The sequence below is a fragment of the Platalea leucorodia genome, assembly GCF_965183815.1.
Source record: "Platalea leucorodia genome assembly, chromosome: 2".
NCBI classification, from domain to species: domain Eukaryota; kingdom Metazoa; phylum Chordata; class Aves; order Pelecaniformes; family Threskiornithidae; genus Platalea; species Platalea leucorodia.
Genome location: NC_138824.1, coordinates 127,844,985 through 127,869,868, shown reverse-complemented (window position 1 = coordinate 127,869,868; position 24,884 = coordinate 127,844,985). Strand labels below are relative to the sequence as shown.

At 45.6% G+C, this 24,884-nt stretch overlaps 1 protein-coding gene across 1 annotated transcript; it reads right to left on the bottom strand.

Annotated features, from left to right (window-relative positions):
- Nucleotides 1-8,229: 8,229 nt before the first annotated feature.
- Nucleotides 8,230-24,840, bottom strand: MAB21L3 (mab-21 like 3; the record flags this gene model as incomplete). Its single annotated transcript, XM_082334845.1, has 7 exons — nt 8,230-8,463; nt 11,328-11,522; nt 12,314-12,495; nt 15,373-15,664; nt 18,059-18,130; nt 20,240-20,380; nt 24,793-24,840. The coding sequence occupies 7 exons, from the start codon at nt 24,838-24,840 to the stop codon at nt 8,230-8,232; spliced, it is 1,164 nt and encodes a 387-aa protein (XP_082190971.1).
- Nucleotides 24,841-24,884: the final 44 nt, after the last annotated feature.

Sequence of the window (24,884 nt, the reverse complement as noted above, 5' to 3'; positions counted from 1 at the left end):
TCAGGGTGCACTTGATCCCCTCGTCCAGATCGTTTACAGTAAAGACATTAAACAGAACTGGCCCCAGTACTGAGCCCTGGGGAACACCACTTGTGACTGGTCGCCAACTGGATTTAACTCCATTCACCACAAGTCTTTGGGCCCGGCCATCCCGCCAGTTTTTCACCCAGCAAAGAGTATACTCGTCCAAGCCATGAGCAGCCAGCTTCTCCAGGAGAATGCTGTGGGAAACCATGTCAAAGGCTTTACTAAAATCGAGGCAGACAACATCCACAGCCTTCCCCTCATCCACGAAGCGGGTCACCATGTCATAGAAGGTGATGAGGTTGGTCAAGCAGGACCTGCCTTTCATAAACCCATGCTGACTGGGCCTGATCCCCTGGTTGTCCCGTACATGCCGTGTGATGGTGCTCAGGGTGATCTGCTCTGTAGCCTTCCTCGGCACCGAGGTCAGGCTGACAGGCCTGCAGTTCCCCGGATCCTCCTTCCAGCCCTTCTTGTAGATGGGCGTCACATTTGCTAACCTCCAGTCAACTGGGACCTCCCTGGTGAGCCAGGACTGCTGATCCATGATGGAAAGTGGCTTGGTGAGCACTTCCACCAGCTCCCTCAGTACCCTTGGGTGGATCCCACCCGGTCTCATAGACATGTGTGTGTTTACATGGTGCAGCAGGTCACTAACCATTTCTCCTTGGATTATGGGGGCTTCATTCTGCTCCCTGTCCCTGTCTTCCAGCTCAGGGGGCTGGGTACCCAGAGAACAACTGGTTGCACGGACAGCAAACCCTATGGAGGGAGAAGAGCAGCTTGAGTCTGTATTGGTACAAACCAGACAATGCTGGCTCTGAACAGACTTCGCTTGAAAGTTCAAAGAAAGCTCCTAATGATCTGTGCGGGTCCAAAACAGTCTGCTTGCCTGAGGAGCAGGGTGGCAAAGTATCAAACTATCTTTGAAACAGCTCTTGGCTCATTCAGGGGAAAGGACCAGAAAGAGCAGTGGATGGATTTGGTGGCTGATGAGGTCCCTCCCAGCCCTGTGTCCTTACCCTTTTAAAAGCGGATCACAGGCATTCACCACTTGATGTTCATTTCCTTAAAAATTCTTTTTGCGAGGAATTTTTTTTATTTCCCCTGAGTTGTGTTTTGTTGGAACAGGACTTTCATAAGCTCTCTTGAATTAATAAAACTCCTTCCCTGGAAAGCGGTACCTAGCCCCCCTGAGTAACAGTGCATGCAAGCTTGCCCCTCAGGCCCCCCAGCCGTGTCAGTGACAGTACCGGCATCGGAAGAGGCTATGACCTGGCCTTTGCTGCTGGGATGCGGTGCAGAAGCAGATGGGTCTAAGGCTGCCTGCAGTTGCGGCAGACGGGGTTTGGCTGTTTGGGTTGCTGGATAACAAATGGTACCCATCTTTTCCAGGACAACAGCGAAAACTGATAGGCCAGATGCAACTGGGCCATGGCTTGGGATCAGGCTCTGGACCACCCCGCATGTAAAGCGGTGCCCTGCCAGGCTGAAGGAGGCTCGATGCACGTTTCTCTGAGCTGTTGGCCTGTGTAGCTGCCTGATTCCAACAGTGGCTTCTTGAAGAAAGGAAACAAGAAGATATTGAGCTTTTTAATCCAGAAAACTTTAAGTTGCACAAACTACGCTTGTGCAGCTGGTAATTACCAGCAGCCAGGGGAGCCTGAGAAGATGCCATTCTTTTTTCTAATTACTACAAAGCCTTTCAATCTGATTAATTCTTTCCTTGATGCATTTCCTTGTAATTTCTATTTATGAGGATGCTAAGGGTAAATTAGAGAATCTTTCCTGTGGAAAACACATCCTGCACTCTCCACAGGCCTGGTCTCTGGTAGCATCTGTGCATTCCTCATCACCCATCCAGGAGATGCTTTCAAAACCAGGCTCTGATCCTGTCCTTTCTTTCAGACCAAAGGCATTGCTTAGAGCAGAAATGACAAATTCCTGTGTGATGCGAAAAGCGTTCTCCATTTCTTTATGCTGCAACACAAAGGCTAAAATACATTTGCTACCTGGAGCTGTTTAATTTTCTTTGCAACTGCACGTCTTCCTCCAGCCAGAGAAGTCAGACCCCAAAGAGATCAAAGGCACCCACACACGTCCTGTGGCAATGCCGGGGAGTTGCACGCACGCGTGGCAGAGGTTGCCCTGATAGGGCAAGTGGGATCTCACCATGTTTTGAATACTGGTGGTGTGTTACTGTCTCATGTGACATTGCAAGGGCCTCAGATGAGAGTCCTAGGGCGAAATACTACTACTGCTTTAAAAACACCAATCCTAGCATTGATAGGGAGAGAAACATTTAGTGTGAAGGCAGAATTAGCCCGTTATCTATCACTGTCCATGCCCCAGTTTTGCTCAGAGAGGCCAGGCTGCTCCTATTGGGAATGTAGTTTGCAAGGTGCTCGAACTCCATTGCTGGGCATCACTCTAAACTAAAGATGGAGCATAAGAGAGGGGATAGATGGTCTGTAATGGCCTCTCTGTACACCTGGGTCTCATGGCATAAAGAAGAGACGATGTGCACTCAGAAATGACCATTCCCATCAGAGCCAAAGGTGTGGCAACAGAAAACCTCTTCAGAGAAAAATCTGTCGGGGGGGGAGAGAAGGAGAAAAAGAGGGATACAGAGGTCTTTGGGAGGTAGGCACACGTGGGAGCCACGGTTGCCTTCTCACCAGGCCCATGGCCCAACCCCATGGAGAGAGGGCAGGACCCGTGCTCTGATGGAGCAGGGTGGTGGCTATTCCCGCAAGTTCCCTCCTTCCCAGAACCCTGCCTGCACTTTGCTTGTCAGTGCTCTCGCCAAAACAAGGCTGTTGGGAATTACTGCAAGCCCATCTTTTGCTGCAGAAAGCAATAAATCCATAATCTAGCTCTTGGAGTGGTTCCTGGCATTTAGAGACTTTTTACCCGAGTCTTGCTATTTATTAGAAAGCTGCCCCATGGTCTTCTTCCTTCTTTCCTTTTTGGCAATAGAATTTAGCGTTAAATTAATCGAGTTCATTTCTCTCAGTTCAATGACAACTAACGAGATGCTGATTTTAAGAGCAAGCGAGATCCTGGCTCTGTGTGTTTGTTTGAGTGAGACGTTGCCCTCTAGTGACTTAAAGGCAGACAGTATAAAAGTACTAGAACATCAGGAGTTTTGTAGGGTTTTATATGGTAACAGAGGACCACATTTCAAATTAAAGTTTCTGATAGATGGAGCAATGGTGTCTGTGGTGAGGGCTGAGAATGCCCTGTAGCTGTAAGGAGGCCCTTAGCACCCACCATGAGCCATCTCAGAAAGCATCCCTAGTCCCAGGTAAGGCTCCAGCACGACAGGACAGTGAGGATCACATACGCCTCTCCTGCCCAGCCAGCAGCTAGCAACAAGCTGAGGGTACCTTGAAAAATACCCTCCGTTAGCACTCAGCCTGAGTGCCATCACCTTGTGCAAAGGCAACGGTGGCCAAGAGCTCAGCCATGAGTCAGTTGAAATTCTTTCATAGCTGCTGTTTCATGTCTCCTGAACAGACAATTTCTGTAAACTCTCATTGCACCCCGTGTCTTGTCACAAAGATGCATTTTAGTTTCTCCCTCTTTTGCTTATGTGAATGCTTTGGGAACGTCTGTTGTTGTTGGGAACATCTGTTGTTCTTGAGTGCTGTGCTTCACGTGCATGCAAGACCACCTTTTGGCCACTGTTTTCCCCTTCTTGTTTTAAAGCCAATAATTCAGTTAAGGAGAGAAAGTAAAACTGAGAGGTAAGCAAAAAGTCGCAGCCAACCATAAAGAAATGATGAAAGTCAAGAATTCTCCTTCCTTCCCTGATAGAGCAAATAATACTCATGAAAGCAATTAAAAAGAGAGGGAGAACGATGGTCATTCCTTCCAGATGCTCTGAACAGAGATAGAGCTTTTGATTAAATTTAACGTACTTCAGGAAAGTCTGTATTTGTCAAGATGCTATTTTTTTTTAAAGAAAAACTAAAAATATGAAATGTAAAACCTTATTCTGTAGCCAAAACACAATGTGATGTCCTTTTTTTGGAGGAAAACTTTGGGACAAGGGCATGATTTTGCAGTCAGTCTGGATGTGTAAGTGAAAAGTTATTTGCGGAAAGTTTACCATGATGAGAAATGCAACAGGTACATTTGGCAAGGTTTTTTATCAGAGACCTCCTGCACAACTCTCCCACCACCACAAAAAACTGCCTCACAACCCCCCCCCCACCCACCCAACCAGACCTGCACCAGATGATATAAGACAGTATGTAGTATACCCCCCGCCCCGATCTCTGAGAGGGAATAATTTCTTGTATTGAACCGCTTCAATGAAGATGTAAGTTCGTCCTTCAAAGCCTTGTCCCTCACCCTTTGCTAGTGGCCAGCTGTATCATGTCTGGCTGTTCTGGAGAAAAAGCTGAGGATCGTTCCTGTGCCTTTGTGGTCAGTAGCAACATACCTTCCAGGGTAGATCTGTAATGTTATATTGTGGTGATGATATTTCCTGCGGCAGCATCTGCTAGCTGATGCATTTGCCTGTGTATCAACAAGAAAAGAGAGAAAAAATTGATCAGACTTGGCTCAAAGCAGGAGTCCATCGTTCTGTGCTCATCTGTTGGCTTTGCTGATTCATTCCTGGCTGTGAGAGGCTGCCGCCCTGGCAGAGCGGCAGTGCCTTCCACCTCGTGGCTCCGCAGCACGCGGTGCGTGCCCACCATTTCACTCCACAGCAGGCTGTGAACCGCAGCAACCGAGGACTCTGGTACACAGCTGCAGCTAAGTTAAGATATCACCACTGAAACACTTTTCCCCCTGGCTACAAAGGGAGATAAATTCTTCAACAGCCACAACTAAATCCCAAATGGATCATGCATCGGGGCCCTGAAATATCCAACCTGGCATTAAGAGCCCTGAACGCTTTTCACTGTCCTTGCAAACTGCTTTTGCCCTCCTCCAACTTCAGAAGCTAGCCCTTCAACCACAAGACAAAAATAAGATGAAACAGGAGACATTACTTCACAGTCACAGCTGCCTGACTCTGCTCGGCAGATTGGCATCGCTTTGCTCTTTACCGAAACGGCTCTGCTTGCTGGAAACAGGAAAGCCATGCTTTAACGGAGGCGGCGGGGGCATCATCACGAAACTGCCACTTGTGCCCCATTTAAAAACGAGCCCAGAGAACAAAGGTTTAGCAAGAGAAGTTACCTGGTCAAAACAGTTCCACACAATGCGGTTACCCATGCGGAAAGGCGACTCGGGGGGTATTCCCAAGGTCTGAGAAAAGACGGTGCCGGTTTCACAGTAGGGTCTGCACACACTGGGATCTAATGCAGGAGACCAGTGCAAGAATGACCACGAAGCTGGGATCCTGCCTGAGCCATATCTTCTCTGCAAAAGAAGTAACTGTAGAAGAAAGCCTCCTCCTATACTTCGGTGAAGGATAAGGAAGCAAATAGAATAGAATAGAAAAATTTCAGTTGGAAGGGACCTACAACGACCATCTAGTCCACCTTCCTGAGCACTTCAGGGCTGACCAAGTTAAAGCATGTTATTAAGGTCATTGTCCAAATGCCTCTTAAACACTGACAGGCTTGGGGTATTGACCACCTCTCTAGGAAGCCTGTTCCAGTGTTTGACCACCCTTTCAGTAAAGAAATTCTTCCTAATGTCCAGTCTGAACCTCCCCAGCACAGCTTTGAACCATTCCGATGAGTCCTGGCACTGGATACCAGGGAGAAGAGATCAGCACCTCCCTCTCCACGTCCCCTCCCTCAAGAAGCTGTAGAGAACTGCGAGGTCGCCCTTCAGCCTCCTCTTCTCCAAACCAGACAAGCCCAAAGTCCTTAGCCGCTCCTCACAGGACATGCCTCCAGCCCTTTCACCAGCTTTGTTGCCCTCCTCTGGAGGCATTCAAGGACCTTCACATCCTTCTTAAATGGTGGGGCCCAGAACTGCACACAGCACTCGAGGTGAGGCCGCACCAACGCTGAATACAGCAAGATAATCACCTCTTTTGACCGGCTGGTTACGCTGTGGTTGATGCACCCCAGGGTGCGGTTTGCCCTCTTGGCTGCCAGGGCACCCTGCTGACTCACACTGAGCCTGCTGTCAGCCAGCACCCCCAGATCCCTTTCTGCAGCGCTGCTCCCCAGCCGCTCCTCTCCTAATTTATACTTGTGCCTGGTGTTACTCCATCCCAGGTGCAGAATCCAGCATTTGGACTTGTTAAATTTCATCCCATTAATCATTGCCCAATGATCCAATCTATCTAGACCCCTCTGCAAGGCCTCTTGACCCTCAAGAAAGTCACCAGCACCTCCCAGTTTGATATCATCAGCAAACCTGCTATTGGCGCATTCAACTCCTGCATCCGCATCATTGATGAATATACTGAACAGAACTGGTCCTAGAATTGAACCCTGATGTCACCGCTGGTGACCGGTCGCCAGCCAGATGTAGCCCCATTCACTTGCAACCCTTTGAGCTCTGCCCTTCAGCCAGTTCTTCACCCAGCACACCGTGAACCCACTCATCCCACAGCTGGACAACTTGTCCGGAAGGATGCTATGAGGGACAGTATCAAAAGCCTTACTAAAATCCAGGAAGACTACACCCACCGCCTTCCCTTCATCCACTAGGTGGGTGACCTAATCATAGAAGGATATCAAATTAGTTAAAGAGGACTTTCCCTTTGTGAGCCCATTTTGACCATCCCTGATGATTGCATTATTCTTTAAATGCCTTTCAACAGTACCCAGTATAATCTTCTCCATAATTTTTCCAGGAACTGAGGTTAGACTAAGAGGTCTGTAGTTCCTTGGGTTCTTCCCTCACACCCTCTTTGTAGATTGGAATAACACCGGCTAGCAGGGATCTCCCCAGACCCCCAAGACCTTTGGTAGATGATCGAGAGCGGTCCTGCTGTAACATCTATGTCTCCTTCAGTACTCTGGAGTGAATCTCATCAGGCCCCATGGTCTGGTGAACATATTCTCACATACAAAATCAAGCCAGAAAGCAGAGGCTGGTTAGACCACAATTTGACACAAGGGGGAGATGCTCTGCCACGGATGGTCATCTTGCAGGCCATCCACTGCAGCAGCTCCCTGGAGCAGGGGCCGCAAATACTATCTCTGCCACCTCCCTTAGCAAAGGAGATACTTATTTACTTTCCCGTGCAGGTGTTAGGGGAAAAAAAAAAGCCCACTTTGGTTTAGTTTCAGTGATTTAATAACGTTAAACCCAACATTCTTTATACTCATTCTAGAACTCCGTTCTTTTGAAAGACTAAGACCAATTTTCTTTTTAAACATCCTTAATACTAAAAGCGCTGGGGGTTTTGGAGGTAACAGCCTTTGAAAATTATTCTCCTTCTGTACACCACCCAAAAATATGCGGGTGCTAACAACTAGGGAAAGACCTGCTCCTCCTCCAGCCTGCTGGATGGAGCCAGGGGTGGGAGGGAAATCTGCTCTGGCAAAGCCCCCTGGTTGTATGGCACTAACACAACTGGCAAAGGCAAACATGAAGAAAACGTATTTGAAGCAACTGGAAGAAAAATGGAAGCAGAGGAGAGAAAAACGAGGAGGCAAAAACCACTGTTCCCCCTCTTGCTTCCCTTGAGCTATTCAACACTAGCAGCATGGTTATCTTCGTACTGGAGCAGGCTCCCATTTAATTGGAGATGGAGGCATCAAAGTGCCTCCGAGAAAGCTTCCAGCTTCAGTACACTTCGGAAATGTTCCCCTGCTCTTCTGCAGAGCTGGCCTGTGAGGCAAGCAGGGAATTAAACCCGCTGTCCTTGTGAGAAAGGGGGAGGCAGCAACAATATATGCGCTACGTTACGCAGCCGGTAGGCAGCAGAGCGAGACTTCTTTGCGCCATCTTTCTGCTTAGGTGCGACAAGACTAGAGACGGAGAGCAAGGCAGTTGCCTGCTCTGACTGACGCAAAAAGTTGGGTTTCACTGGCTGTAGTTTCCAGGCAGGCTGTCACTGTTGAAAGCAAATTAGATCAGGTGGGCATCAAGCGATACCTCCCATCAGTTTTCACCACCCACTGCTGCCAGCTTGACACTTCTCTTTCATGCTGCATGTGCCAACTGTCTTACAAAGCCAGCTGCAACATCTACTGGAAGGACACGAAGAACAACCACAGGTGGGGAGAGGAGGCGGGGGATTGGCTCAGGTTTGGGGTGAGGAGACCTTTTCCTGCCTTAGTCCAGGCAGAAGACGGGGTTCTCCAAGAAGACTGCAAGCTTGCTGGCCACCAGGTCCAGGTCACTGGTGTTGGCGTATTTGAGCAGATTGGTGTTCTTGACAAAGTAATGCTTGAGGAAGTGCTGGCTTACACACTTGTGCAGCTTCTGCACCAGCCTCAGAAAGGCTTCGGGGAAGCAGCGCCAATCCTTGGTGCGTGGGTATTTTTCACACGTCCAGAATAGCACTGTCTGCAAGAAGCAGATGGGAGAGAAGAGGTGTTAGAGGTTCTGTCGAGGGCTCACACAGCTTACCAAGGCAGTTTTAGTGCTGGTAAATGGCTGACAGCCTTGGAAATCAGAGAGGCTCGTACTGCTATCTCCCTGTGTTAACATTTCTGCGATGGAGGGATCACAACTAAAGCCTCCTCTGGGGATCAGGCAGAGCAACTCTGATGTGCCTGGTTAGGATCTCTCCGCAGAGGAGCCCCTCTCCATTGACTGGGCAAGGAGCCCAAGGAAAATGGTCTTGCTAAAATAACCTTAGCCTATTTGCCATCTTCCAGCAGGAGCCTCTGTAGAAATGCCAGGCATTTTAGGCTGTAGAGAATGGCCTATTATACAAGTGTAGAAGCCCGTAGGTGCAAGAAGAATAATCAGATTAACATAATTATTTGTTAGCTTCAGCTGTGTTTGTGCTGAAGATGCACACAGATCTGCATCCCAAACAGACTGAGATTCCAAGCAACTATCGCAGGTGCAGGGCATGCTGTCTGGTCAAGTATAGCCTGTTTTTTTCTGACACGTGATACTTACAGCATGTGCTATGTTCTATTCCCCCAAGTTTATTTTATGTGATTTTACATTCGAGAAATCCATAGTTAAAATAACAAAATGCATATGATCATTGCTCTTAGAGTATTATTCTTACGTTGCCCATGTTGCATTTTTCAGACTTTCCTATGACTGAGAAGAATTTTGTCGAGGTACTTACACTTACTGTACCAAAAAAGCCGTACTGACTGCCTTGGTCAACCTGAAATCAGTTTTTAAAGTACAAAGTCACCCATCTTGAGTTCAATAATTCTGCTAAGTTCCTTACTGTCCTCTGAATCCCAATTTTATTTTGCAGATTCAGCGACCCAAAAAGAGACCCACAGACGCTGTGAGACGTGGCCAAGCTACAACCTTCAACTCCTCTGTTTCTTCAGAGGTAGAATTTCATCAAAATAAGCCACACTCTTCTGGATTGCCTGGTTTGTTTTTTTCCTCCAGCAGGACTTGCGATAGCTGTATTGCTTACAAATTTCTTCTCAGACAGCTTTTCAAATGTGAAAAATTTTTTGTTCACAGCTGCAATAACCACAAAGACTTTTTTTTTTTTAATGTTGCCAGAGAACAAAAGATGTAATGAGGAATTCAAGCTGTAACCCTGTGAGAGCTGCTCCTTGGAGACTTGCAGAGCAGTTACCTTTCGTCACACTAAAACTACTTCAGCAAGATCCATAGGCAGCAGTTGCAATGAAATTTCTGGAGGCAAGGAAAATAGAGCTGCTCTTCCAGCCAGGTGACAAACAGGTGATCTGTCCCCAGCATTTACCGAACTAGCCCTAACTGCCAGCTGTCTACCGGAGGCATGGAGTTGGCTTTCCAAATGTACCTAGGTTTTTTTGGACTTCTCGATCTTGAACTTCATTCCTATGGAGGTAAGCATAATGAGTGCACTTACTTGGTCCTCTAAGGCTTTCACAGCTTCTGGGGGAAGGATTTTCTCTGTCATGGAGGGCCTTTTTTATATGGAGTCTTGTTTAATAATAATTGTTGGATATCTCTGACAAGGGAAACGTGATAATGTGAAGAAACCTATCACTAAGCCTCTGCTCAACTGCTGGTTTATCCACTGACTGTTTCTCTCTCTTGTTTTTCTTTCTTTTTCTTTTTTTTTTTTAATGTAAATAACATTGAAACATTCCTTCTGTCTGGTAAACCAATCCTCTCTTGCAGTAAAAGCCTGAAGTACAGTTACAGTAAAGGACTGAAGAGCTTCTAAAGAGCTTTTTATTTTGATCGAGAGTCCACGCAGCAGCACTTGCTGCACCTCTTCTCCTTCAGCCAGAGAAAGAGATCGTTACTAATGGTTAAATGGTTTTCCGCTTTCTCCTACCTATGACAGTTTTTCCACCAGGTTGTTCTTACAGTCATGCATTCTGCTAAGCTATAACCAGCCTCGTCAACTCTTTTTTGACTCCATCTTGACTTAGATTAGTCCCATGACTCTAATAGCATTTGATGGTTGCAACCTTTTTATTAGGAGAAATCTTGGCATTGCATCTGGTTTTGGACACCAAAAGATCAGTAACTACTCTGGAAGCCTGGTGGCTTGAGGCTTCAAGATGGGAGAAGAACAGCCTCTCCCTGGCAGCTCCAGGAGGATGGAGGCCCAGAAAACAGGATTGCTCTACTGTCTGATAAATGGTGCTGCCTGTGGTCTATCAGTGTCTGCAACTGTCAAATGTGAGGACAGAGTCATAGCAGAGTCCTCTGTCTCTTCTTCACAAATGTTGTTTGAAGCCATCTTGAACCCTGAAGTACGTGCAGGGAGGATGCTACCACCCCTTTACCTCTTTCTTCCCTTCCCACCCCAGGTGGAACACCACCAGAACGGTCAGTTTGCACTTCATTCATGAAATAATGCTCACCTCAGAGAATTTTGTTTGGTGCACTTTCACAAAGACAAATGCACAATTTTCCTCCAGACAGAGAGATGGATAAGGATGGCTGGGATAGACCAAAAGCAGGAGGTAACCATGCAATTAAAGACAGTATTGCAATGCCTATGTGAAGTCAAAACAGAGCAGGAGCCTCAACTCTAACATTATTTATGGTGCTGCAATCATAATGTTCCTACAGACTTTAGTTTCTTGTTGAAGTCTGGAACATATATTTACTGAACTTCTTGCCACTGTAAAGCAATGAAATGGTACTGCAGTTTTGACAGTTACCTTAGAAGTTACATAGACGCAACAGTGATTTATGCCATGATATTTTGACATTACTGGATGGAAGCCCCTGCAGCAGATACTGAGACTGTATCTTGGTATCATGGTGATGCCTACCTGAAGGTGATAAGCTGTGATGACAGGCTTATTTCCAGCACACCAGACATCTTCCTTCATCTGCCTCATGACCCTGAAGCACTTCATGCGACAACCACCATCTTCATCAAGTCCTTCCATGAGTATATGCTCAGCACGGGAGAAGCACAGCTGCCAGTGATAATTGGAGCGGGCCAAAAGGTCGAAACCAAGCGACTGTGGGCAAAAGGGGAAGCGTGACACCAGATCAGAGGCAAACTTCTCTGAGCAACACAGAGAAATGTTACAAAAAGGATGTGTGACATCTCTCAAAGTGTACTCTAAACAGGGTTAGCAGAGGCAGCAGACACGGGTGATGCTCCCATCCTAATTCCTAGTCAAATGACGGTGCAATTTGTTTTGTTTCCTCATGTGCTGACATCAGTTACTCCCAGGAGATCCAGCTCTAGAGCCACCAGGTGCAGTACCAGCAGTGCTACTAAAGCAGAGGCACAGCTCTGCAGGCACTTTGCCATGGAGCAGCAGGTCGTGCATGAGAGGGGAGCAGGACTGGAAGGCGTAACTGGACCTGCAGGAACACGGCAGCTGGGGCTGAGCTGGAGTGCCAGAATCCAGCCATGAGCTTTGTAGGGAAAGATGGGATTAGGCCGGAGGGAAAACTGCAAGATAGCAGCCCATTTGCAGAAGGCTTACATGAGGCAGAGCAGAACAGTGAGAACGATGCACGTCAGCGCTGAGCTACACAGGCAGAGCTGTGCGCGAGAGACTCCTGCAATACACAGTTAACTCAGTTTTTCTTCCATAGAATTCACCACTGTAAGGGGGGAAAAAAATCCCAATAAAATCTGACAGAATACTATGAAATATCACTTCTCTAGAGAATACACCTTCCAACCATCCTGTTGCCTGCCGTGTTGTCCTTCAGTTGGGAAACCGCTGTCAGCACTGTCAGACACCTGTGAGGTAAATTCTGGCACAGAGTTAATAGTGCTTTTTATACTGTTCACCTTGATGCACTGCACTTTTTCCTGGGAAGGCCAACGCTTAAGGCAACGAGGCCACCGGGCTTTCTCGGGCCAGCAAGTTGGAATCTCCACAGCAGGGACCAGCTCCACCTCGACCTGGGATTCTGACGTCTCCACAGCCACCCGGACCACCGAGCTGAAGCTCTCCAGCACCGTCACTTTACCTGTGAAGGAACAGCAAGAGAAGATAATAAAGAGGAAAAGGTCCTTTTCCACAAGCCAAGCAAAGGGCTGTCTAGGGCCTTGCAGTTCTATTTTTCTGCCTTAACATTTTCTCTTCAGTGCCATGAGCAGAATACAAGAAAAAAGTTATCATCTCATTCTACCCTAGGGAATGAGAACAGGAAGAAGATGAAGGAACAGCTAAGTTCTCAATTTTACACTCAGTTACCGTGCTTTTGTTTTCCTTTGTGGGTCCTCTTAAATCCCAGGATCCGCTTCTTAAAAATACAGATAGAGAACTGCTGCAACCTAACATTGCTAATGGTACAGTACGAGGAGATCACTGCAGATTAGAGGGGACAAAATGAACACTTCATCTCTAAAGATCTCCTTATTCCTTCAGAGAACCCATGATCAGACCAAACGACTTACCCTTGCTGGTCATTCAGAATGTTTTGTGGGGTATCCGTTAATTTTGTTTCTGGAGATGCATTTGCACAGGAGACACTGCCAGAATTTATGGCCTGTTGTGAAGAGGAGCCATACAAAAAGGGCTAACTGCTTGCCTCAGTGGGACTGCTGAGGGTCAAAGAGTTAGTTCCGTGGTGATTTGGAGGAAAAAAAGGTTGAAAGGTTGGACCAGATGATCCTTGAGGTCCCTTCCAACCTGGTATTCCATGATTCTATGATTCTATGAAAAAAGTTTCCTCAGTGAAAGAAGAGCGGCTCATCTCCAGAGGAATGAAAGCTGCAACTAATGGACTTAGTGAGATGTTTCGTGTTGATCCAGCTGTGTTCATGCAAGAAGTTTCTGTCCCCAGCTTTCCCTGTCACTGGCGGGATCACTGTCCCTTCAACTTTGCCATTTGAGCCAATTGCATGATCATGCTCTAACCTACTGAAGTAAAAGATGGAGAGGATTACCATAGGCAGGTTAAACAGTATTGTGTTAACCCACCTCATTTTGACTAGCATGGGCTTAGGAGCAATTCCACAAGGAGCCCACAGAACAGACTTGAAGGGACGGTGATGAACATCATCTGCCCTCACAGAGGAAATATCTGCCTACTCCCAGTGGTAATTCAGCATCTCCTCCAGGAAGCGCAGGGGTGAATTACCCTGCAAATAGTGGAATCCATCCCAACCAGAACTTTATAACCTTCAGTAAAATCTGCATCTTATTTCCCTGCTGAGCCAAGCCTGGCACCAAAACAGGAACCGCGCTGCTCCCGAGCCCTCAGCAGGGATCCCTAGCAGCTGAAAAGCATTAGAGCAACCCCTGTGTCAGCATGTAAATACATTCACAGTATTTCCAAAAGCATTGCAATTGCGCTACCTATTTTTCCACCAATGAAAACTGAGACACCTCAAAACCTGGTTTTGCTGGTGCACAAAGAATTAAAAAACAGGGAAGCAATGAAATCAGGGAAATTTTTCTGTAACTTTAGTTGTAATGTGGGATGAAGGAAGTTAATTCTTCACAGAAACACACACAAATGGTAATTACTCCTCCTGACTTCATCTTAGCTCATCTCCTCTGTGTCAGTCTCCTCCCAGCTGGCCTTACAAAAAAAGGCATCAGAATCATCACTCCCTGGGTCCCTTGGAAGTACCTCTCCTGGCTCAACAACTCGATGCACCGCTGCTGGACACAATGGCAGGTTTTCACTTCAACACAATGACTTTCACATAAGTGAAGCCTCTGATGCAAGCCCATTCCATCTGGTCTTGTCTGTGAGCCTCAATGGTGAAATTTCATTCCCATCAACATTTACATCTCTATAATAACAAATATCTCCTGGAAGAATGCAATGATCTAGCGGAGCTTGACTTTAACATGTTTTCTCCTGTGACTAAAATTCAGAGTGCAATCGGATGAGTGGAAATGGCTCCTGTTTCTCTGGAATACAGAAGACCCATATCAGGCTGCTGATGAGTAAAGTCATCCTGGAAACACGCTATGAGAAGAGGCGCCACAGTCTAGATTTGACCATGTCAGAGTATCTTAATGTGAAAAGATGGACATAGACTATTTAGCTTGGACCAAGTCAAGTGTTCGTTAGCTGAAGTCTATACCACGCCTCTAGGATGCTAAGAATTAAGCATGAGGATCAGTGTTCAGGCAGCATCTTGCTACAGATGTTGCAGCTATGAAGGCACGTTGCATGCACCACTGATTGCATTATGTCCGTGATCAGCACTGCCAGTATAAATAGCCCCAGGAAAGGAACAGGCACTTCAGATTGCTCACAGAGGGATCAGCACCACGACTGAAAGCAAAATTCCTGAGTCCAGTTCTGCTGAACAGGACTGGAGTAGCCTGGGTGCTGGGGAAAAGAGTACTTGTCCAACAGACCTTGCTCAAGTAGAAGTTCCCAGCACCCCATGCTGGAAAACTATGGGCAGCTAAGGTTTCCCCAGAGCATTATCTGCCCTATAAACATCTTCAAGCACTTTCTCCTCTGACTTATGCACCTTCCCTGTATCCACTTTTCCTATAACATCTCCCTTGCTAGTGTAGATATATTGCGGCTGCTGTAGTAGAAAAAAGATTTTTCCCAAACAAATTCCTAAATGTTCTGAAAATCTGTGTTGCATCTTGGCTGAACTGTGAGGGTGATGTTGCTGGAGACCCTACCCAAATTCCTAAGAAAGGAGCAACACCTTGGGTATGAAGAGACCAAGAAGTACTTAATTATATCCTCGATGCAGGTCTACATGCATCACTGAAATGGGCTAAAGGCTCCCTGATTTTAGAGGGGCTTATTGCTCTTTAACTTTGACTACGTGAACCAAATACTTTGTGTGTGTGATGGTTTCCCCTCTATCAGCTGCAGAAGACAGCCAGTTCCCCTTATACCTGTCCCCACTGGACTCACTGGAGAGGTTACAGGAGATAATCGACTTCTCCACCAGCTCCCGGAAGACAATAAGGACTTTGGCTGGAACCAGATCACCTTCGATGTTCACATCCGTTTCATGCCACTGCTGAAGGCTTTTTGAGAACTGCTCCACTTCTAGCCATTGATGCAGTTCCTCAGGGTCCCGCACGGAGGAGAGGAGCTTGGCTCCATGCACGGTGTAATAACGCCAGTGCCGTAGCTGGCATTCCCTGTACCCGCTCAGGCCGCGCAGAGGGACGGTGATGAGGAATTGGCTGGGTGCTAAGACCTAGGAGAGTGCAGAGAGATTGAGAGAGGAGACAGGGGCAGATCCATGAGCCTGGAGTAAGGGTTAAGGAAGTAACAGGTAAAACTGGGGGCTTTGGAGAGAAGGAAAAGCCATGGTATGATGGGAGCTATTGATTACAGCCAGGACCTGTCCCATGCCTGTCTGTGGGTAAAAAGGAAACTAAACTAACTTTTTTCCACTAAAAGGAAATTGTCTTAGGAGTCTGATGTGACAGCCACGGCCCACAGAAGACAAGAATGCACCGACTGATTTGCCACCACACCTGCCATGGTTTCCCCCATTCCTTGTCATTGCTACTCTGCAATTGCATGAGATGTATTAACTAGCAGCTTCCAACGAGCAGGAAAACATCAGAGAGCACGTTTTGAGATCCAGCAAAGGGAAACACAATAGTGCAAGTTATTACCTCATAATTGTTACTAGAGACAAGCTTAGAGTTCAATAGTAGTAATAACTATGGCAAAAAGTACCCTTTCTGACCTCTTTCGAAGTTCGCTACAGACATTAGTAAAATAAGGCTATGGCCCATTCATGTTACAAGTGTTTCAGTCTGCATGACTGTCCTTTAAGAGTCAGAGATGTGAGGCAAGTGACATGTCTGACCGACACAGGCGGTGGCACTCTCAGAAATAAACCCAGGTCTTGGCCAGTTGTACTGTATGAACCTGCATCTCCTGCTGAGCAGAAGCCAGAAACAGTGCAAGGATGGAAACGGTAACGAATAGACAACAAACCCTCAAACAGGCTTGTTTGCAAGCCAATTAATTGGCCTCACCGTGGGAATGACCATTTTCCAATAAAACCAATGCTGAACCAGTATTTGCAAGGAGTAAATAAGGTGACACAAATACCATGAAACCTCGTGCTGGCCCAGGGCATAGCCAGACATCTTCAAACACTAGTTTGGAAGCATTTGGCGATCATGGCTCCAGGTATTCAGAGAGGGCATTCAAACTCCTTCAGACTTTTACCGCGTTGACTCAGAAGCTTTTCAACTCCACTTGCTACCAAGCCTAACTTACATTGGGATTAATAAGCTTTTCTGGGGCTTCTGCCAACACCTTCTGCCCAGGGGACTGGGACCCCCATTTTGGCTCAGCACTGGGCTGTGTCGTAGGAGTGCTGGTCTCCAGCCATGTGACAGCTATGTCTCTGCCTGGCCATAAACCTTGTTGTCCTACCTGCAGACTGCCTTCCCGACCTCAGACCTACCTGGCCGCTATGGACTTGCCTGGCAATCAATAGACTTCAGCTGGCCCTGGTTACTGTCATTGGGCCTGATCCTGACCCCGATGAGTGCTCCTGGCTTGACCTCAGACCTGCCCTATCAGCACAGATTGCCTGATGATCCAGACCCTTGGCTGACCCCAGCTGCCCTCCCTAGGTCTGCCTCGCTCGGGGACCACGGAGCAGGCGCTGCCATGTTGTCATGCTCACCTCCTGGCTCCCTCTCCCACAGGGAGCAGCCGGTCTTCTCTGCTCCCTGGCACGAGATTTGAAATACAAAAGACAGCCAGCAAGAAGCATACAAATGGCAAAGGAAACACCAGAAAACCCTTCTTTTGTCAAATATAAACCACCTAAAGGTAGGAGGATACTGGAAGATGACATTGCAGACCAAGATGACCTGCACAAGTCAGGTTTGGTGGGGCTAAGAAATCCTGTGAGCAGCTCAGGAACGAAGTGCTGGGCTCCATAAGGAAAAAATACAATGGCTGTCATGCAGTTACTGCTCATCTCACTGTCTCGGCCACATTTGCAGGTAAACAACCATTCCTTCCCATACCAAGGTGCTGACTTGTACGCACTGGCACCCAACAGATTTTAAATGGAAGAGCTGCAGGTGTTATGGGAGTGCCTTCAAATACAAGTCACAGGGCTCCTCCACTTGGGGCTCACCGGGAAACACCAGAAATCGCAAGGCTGGGGATGGCACTGTAAAGCTGGGCAGCTGGTGTCCTCTTGGCCTAAAGAAATCCCAGTCCCACACCTATGCTCCGTCACACGATGGTCTTACGTGCCATATGCAGACCACGGGCCCCACCAAGTCACAAGCTTGAACGAGAGCCTCAAATTCTGGGTTGTGTAACTTATGGCCAATTCTGCTCTACTAAAAACCTGCCTGCAGTATGCTGGGAAAATTAAATGCAGCCTCATTCTTGTGATCCTGGCCAGGATATCCCAGGGAGACAGAAGCATTAGGTTAGAAATAAAATAAATATGCTTTGAGGAAAAAAGCAAGTCTCTTGCAGAGAGGATGAAATAGTCATGGGAGGATTGGTTAGGTGGGTGATGTTGTCTGAAGAAGAGGGTGGGCGAGGAGGAAGCAGGCACAGGGACCGGCAGGCACCAGGTGGCAGGACGGCTTTGTACCTGGATGGATGGGTGGAATGGGCGCTTCCCCCGAAGCATAGCTGACCACTTGGCCAGTAAAGCTGGCTGATCCTGAGAGAAGCAGAAAGGAAAACAAGAAGTACACAGAACAGAGAGAAAGCACGTGCCAGGTCATTCATTCACAGAGCAAAGCCGCAAGCTTCCTTCGAGCCTATTTGTTAAAGGAAAATCCCCACCATGATGACAGAGTTAAGCATTTGGCAATGCTGTTGGGCAGTGCTGTACTAGTAATTACCCTGGACGCTAACCTGCTCATGACGCCTTACTGAAGCCTCCGCAGCCTTTGCATCAGCCCTGCACAGTTGACAGCTGCAAAAATGGTGGGCCGCAACTAAAACTAAACACTTAAAAGTTTTAAAAATAAAATACTCCGTTTTGTCCACCTGAATTTTGAGTATTTTGTTAAAGATTTTGACTTTTTGTCCCCTGGGTTATGGAAAAATATTGACTATCTAAAGACTTTTTTTTCATATTCCCCACCCAGCCCTGCATATTTAGAAGGAGGCTTGCAGCTTCTCAACAAATCTAGACCCCTCGCCATGTTAAATTAAGTCCTTTTAATCAGAAGCTGAAAGTTCTGAAAAGTTCCTGTAAATTTAATTGACAGGAAAAAAAGATGCTGCAAAATTAAACACAGAATGGTTAATACATTGGCTTTCCCTTAACACAAGTCTCCCCTATGTTGAGATGTGTCAGCAGCAATATTAAAGATTCTATTTTTCAGAAGCAGAAGCCAAAAAAAAGTTATTATTAACCCATTCTTTGCTGCCCCATACCTACAGGCCCTCCTAGTGTGACTACCACAGATTTATAGCACTGGGTTCAGTTAAGTATGAATAACAAATCTGCTACTTTTTAAGAAAATAAATTTGGGGGATGCCTGTTAAGGACAGGTTGTTCAGATCAGCCTACCGTAATACCAAATTACTGCTCAGAACAGATTGCCTTAGTTTTGTTCTGCTTTGTTCTGCAGAACAGCAATTTTACTCTGCCCCTGGTCTGGTCAGACTTCATTAACCAAGCAGGTTTGTTCCAGCATGAGAGGTGGATGGCAGAGTATGGCACTAAGGAACACGTGGACCAGGATGTGGCACCGTTTTGCATCACTGTGGTCATTCCTACTAGTAAGGCCACATGCCCTGGGATACATGAAATTCCTGAAAAGATATAAATCCGAATGTTTTTGTCCCCAGAGCAATAGCCACATTTCAGACTGGATGATTATATCCTGCCTCCACCTCCATATCCTTTCAGCAGCTTGATGCACACAGAGTTCTCCCCTTTCAATCCGAGACAGCTGTAAAAGTTGCCTCATGCTTTTACATGTTTGGTTTGTTTTGATCCATAACTGGCTCCCTTTTAGTGTAAGGGTTGACATCGCCAGACTACGTACACTACTTCAGATGAAAAAGACCATTTTCATCTGAAGTTGCCATTGCTATGGTTGTGTCTTATACCCTTACCTATGATTGTTTCTTATATCCTTACGCTGGTTATTCTTGTGTTAAGTAGTCACAGGAAATAACCAGTCTTCTCCTGTCACAGCTGGGATAGAACATTATTATTTTGGTATTTGATGGTCTAAAATGGGGAAACATTTAACTTCTCCCACCAATGAGCACATTTCTTCCCAGTAAAAAAGAAGTTCCAATCCGTGACCAAGAAAAAAGATATTTTTCTGAAGGAGCTTTCTAATGTTCATAGCAGAAGAAGGATTTTTGATTTTTTTTTTCTTTCTTTAGTGAGTTGACAGGTTTTCCACCTGTGAAAAATATGAGTCATAGCTCATGAAGGCATGAGCATTTTTTTTCTTCTTATGTTACTGCTGTACAAGTTTTTCTTTCTGTCTCCCAAAGAACTTTGGCTTCTGCTTGCAGATTGACAGCTCTGGCAATAGACTCTCTTTGTAAAAGCAGCAGCTGTAAAAAGAGGCTCTGCATGATTTACCCGGCCCTCTCTGATGCTCCTCTAGTTGTAAGACGTCCACGAGTCAGTCCCTACCACCCAGTCAGTCACTAGAACTTCCACAGTGAGGCATCAACACGTTGTTTGTGGTGTTTTGGGTGAGGTACCTGTCCATGCAGACACTTACACAATGGAGAAATCACTTACTGACCGCCTACAAGCTGCCAGAGAGTATATTAGAGCTCTTGTTCATACCTTAATATTCTCATTGTGAATGCCAGAGTTGGAGATAGCCTGGAATCGTGTGGCCTTATAGCTGATTTCCACAGTCAGTTGCTGGATGATTTTCTGCACCTCCTCCACTGCTTTGGAAACCAGATAACGTCGCCGTTCCACCTGTTGGTTCCAAGAAAGACACCTCAGATTGTAGGTAACCGCAGTCTTCATCTCCAGCGGAAAACAGACAATTGACTTAAAGCATCCTGAAACATTTGTGCCTCTGCTGCCCTGGGAATAAAACTAATCGTTCCCTTTATGTTACAATCAATTTACCATGAAACAGAGCTCTTGCTTGTGAACACCGAAGGGCCAATACTCAAGACTGCTGGGCATTAATTGATATTTCCATGCCAATACCATTAGATGGAAGGGAAGGAGTTCATTTCATGAATAAATTTGCTGTCAACAAGCTACCGTCTCATTCTTCACCCATTTTGATGCAGAATACCCAGATATTCCCCTGCATATACTTGCCATTCCCAGAGCCAGGTTATGTTTCATTTGAAGAGCTGACAAGACTTCAAGAATTACAGATACCCTGTGCATTAGCATTTAGATGCCTACATAATATGTTGAAAGTATCCATACTGTCTTCATATCTGAAGTACAGATGAGAAACCATTCCTAGATGGTGAGAAAGTATCTTTCCACAGGTAGTCCCACTGGGGACTAGATGTTTGTGTGACTTGATGGATAGTCCTTCAATTCGAGCAGTAGTACCATAATTATTTATTAGAAATTATTTCAATGGAAGGTCTGAGTCTTCCATGGATTGAGATGAAGTATGGACAGCTCAGAAAAATACAGATGAACCTGAACCTTCACATACTCATAAAAATTAAGAGAGCGTATGGGGATGGTCAAAATCTGAACAAGAAAATTCAACAGGAGGAACATGGAGGAACCATGTTAGTAAAGGACATTTAAATATTTCCCAAAGATCCTTGCACATTTACCAAAGTGAGGAGGAGACTCAACTACTGTTAATGATGTTCATGAAAATATTCCTCATTACTTATTCATCCAGAATTACTTATACAGGGTGAGATATGAAGACCGTTTACTGTGCTTTTTTGCATACTAATGCTTTATCTCATTTGGTTGAAATTCTTGCTTTAATTTCTTCTTGCTTTTTCTTTTTTCTCATATTTTACTAAATCTCACTTGGTTTGGAGGCAAGAACAAAATTCAGAAACAGATGAGAGGTTTGAAAGGACCAGATCAGAAAATGAAAACCTACCTGAAGCTAGAACTAAAACCCCAGCTGGGCTATTTGCAGGCACGAAACAAGAGTGTTTAGATCATTAACAGCTTGGCTAAGGTGAATGATCAAGCGTATTTGCCACAGTCAAATATAACTGCTACAGTCTTTTGTTATTATCACAGACCAAAGCAAAAGGAAGCAAAAGCATAAGAAACTTTTCACAATGAGGGTGGTGAGGCACTGGAACAGGTTGCCCTGAGAAGTTGTGGATGCCCCATCCCTGCAAGTGTTCAAAGTCAGATTGGACGGGGCTCTGAGCAATCTGATCTAGTGAAAGAGGTCCCTGCCCATGGCACAGGGGGTTGGACTAGGTGATCTTTAAAGGCCCCTTCCAACCCAAACCATTCTGTGATTCTGTTCTAAAACTCCTGTGTCCTGCTTGCTTAGCATCTGCTTCAACATCTAAGCAACACTCTTCCTTTTAAAAAATACCACTGACAAGCACTTCATTAAAAGTCCATTTGGACACCTTTCTGTCAAATGCTGAACTGTCAGAAAAAATGCTCAAGTGTGTTGAAATGTGTCCCCAAGCCCTGGGAGGTGACAAATAGCTGCACTTCTTCACAACAACGGGCCATACAATGGACTAAAAAGGACTAATGCTTGCCTAAGGTCAATTAGCCAATGAAGAGCAATTGAATAACACTGAACTTGAAGGTTTGAGCAGGCTTTGAATACCTCCCTGCCAGCCAACAAAGTTAACGGTATTTTTACTAAGCCTGAATAGTTTTTGCAAGTGGAAAACACAACAGGCAGCAGTATCATATTCCCTTCGCTGAGCTCTCATCTACCCTTGACATCCTGATTCTTTGCTACGTTAACAACACATAGTTCCTTATATTTATATAATATCCTTTAGTATCCCTAGTAATTCATCCTCTCCCTCATTCCAATTCATCTTTGTTCTCCGAGAAAATTTATACTGAAAAATTTTAGCCCATGTTCATTTTCACCTCCTTGTCTCAGCTTTCATTTATGGCACTTCTCCATCTTGTAGCTATAGCTATTTTCTCCACCATGTTTTTGCTCATCCAGAAGAACTCCTTAGAGCAGTCCAATAAGCTTGACTTGCTCAACAAGACACCTAATGGTTGCTCCAACAAGCAACCATGAGGTATATGAGTGGTAGAGAAAGTTGTCCGCCTGTAAGAGACACAAAAACTAGACACAAAACCCAGCCTTTCTGTTGAAGGTATGCAATCACTGTGGGTCAGCTCAAATGGAGGTCTAAGGGTGCCCCTGTACACATTGCTTATGCTACGTTCTTTCTAAGGGACACCTGCCAGAAACACTTTCTGCCATCTCCAGTATCCTGGGAGAACCCATCCAACCCAGCCTGGCCTCATTTAATTGTCCCTCATCACCTGTTGGCTAGGCTACAGCAGTGGTCATGAAATCTTTAAGAGAGTATAGACTCTCAAAAAACCTATTAAGGGGGGTATCACTAAACACCTCTTTCTGCATGTACTCCTCATCACTGGGGCAGGGAAAAAAGAACAGAGGACATGTTACAGATGGTGCTCACTGTTGCTAACTTCAGTTAGCTCCCTAATCATGCCATTGGAAGATATAACCTTCCTTCAGAAGGGAAGGCATAAAAATCAGAAGACAGAACTTGAGTGAGTGAAAGCAGCTTCTGAAGAGCCAAGGCATTTATCTAAGATGTCTTTAGCACCAGCATGGACATGCGAGACAAGACAGAATAAGCTCTTTGTTGGATGGCCACCTTCTACCACCTACTGGCATTCCCCTTACCAGGTCTTAACTTTGGAAATCATGCCAAAACAAATGCACAAAACCAGAACAATAAGGTTGATTAAGGTTTTATTACAGAGGAAGGAAACAGGACTGAGATTTACTGGGGATTGTTAAGGACATTTAGGTTTGTTCTTATTTACCCAGTCACATCCACTCCATATGCCCTTGAGTTTTTCCATTGCTGAGTAGCTTAAGGAAGAAATCTTTGGTATCATAGAGATTCATTGCACCAGGTGGTTGACCTAGTTTTGAAAACAGGCAGCATTTTATCGGCAGAACTGTGGCTGCCTGAAGGTTAGGCAGCCTCACTTGGACAGGAGACTCAGGAGCAGGCAGAAACTAGGAATCCATCAGAGCTGGAGGGCTGCTAGAAAACAGACTTTTGGTAGAACCTAAAATATTGGCAACTATGAGCCTCACTTAACTACACTCTGCTTCTGTTCCCTGTACTTATGGCAGTCATATGAGCATCTTCCTGTGCATGGCTTCCCTCTGTTCCCTCCTTTGTAGCTCTGCTTTATACATCGTCAGAGAAGTGTTCGCTTTTGTAGCTCACTGAACAAATTCTGATGGAATGATTTTCCAGTGCATAACACTGCATGGCTGAAAATGAAAGTTCTCACAGAAATACACCTACTTGTCACCAAAACATTTCCATAGAGAAAACAAACCTTTCTTACCAGCCCCTTCATGGTACGAGAGTATTTCATCCTTTACAGAAAAGAAAGCCTTACAGTTTTCCATTTTGAAATGATTTTTCACTTTGGTGTCTTGCATTTTGTTGGGGAAAGCAGACTATAAAATAGGAACTAGCTAAGTACTGTGATGAAACATGTCAGCTTTAAAAATGTTATGGCTCACTTAGAGTTACTTTTATTAAACAGTATTGTTCCATTGATGATTTTATTCTGTTTTACTTCATTTCATAATGGGGGAAAAAAAAAAATCAAGTGCTGGAATATCTCATAAAACAGAAAACGTGTTTCCAGCCTGCATGTGCTAAAGAGGCATGTTATTTTAATCATGATATATAGAGAAGTATCCTTAGCTGAGGTGACAGACCGATGGGTGAATTCTAACAATATCTGTCTCTCTCCCTAGTTCTCACATGCATCTTTCTTAGAGGCAATGCCTGGTGTGGTTTCAGTCTTGTTTCTGTCAAGCCAAGACCACTGGACAAGGAGAGAGGCAAGGCCCTTTCCTTAGATTAAATGCTGGCAATTATAGCTAGTCTCACATCTGAAATCCAGATCAGAAGCAAAAATTCAGGACATCTGAAGAGGAAGAGGGCAAGCACCTTGAAAAATTAGGCTACCAGCTGAGATCCCTGATAACATTCTGCAACAGAAACCTAGAAATCTCATTAGAAATACAGTTCTCATGAAACTTCACCCAGTCTTGTCTCAGAAATGAAGACAGCAGGCAAGCAACTAGCTGTCAAGTTTGGCACCCTTCAGAATCAACACCTAGTGTGGGAGACAGAAAATCTGGACAGATAAAGCCTTACCTTGGTCTGGATGTAGATTTCTACATCTTCATCTGTGAATGGTTTCATGGCACGATGGTCTTCGCTGCTCTCTAAAGTGTGAATTCACTCTT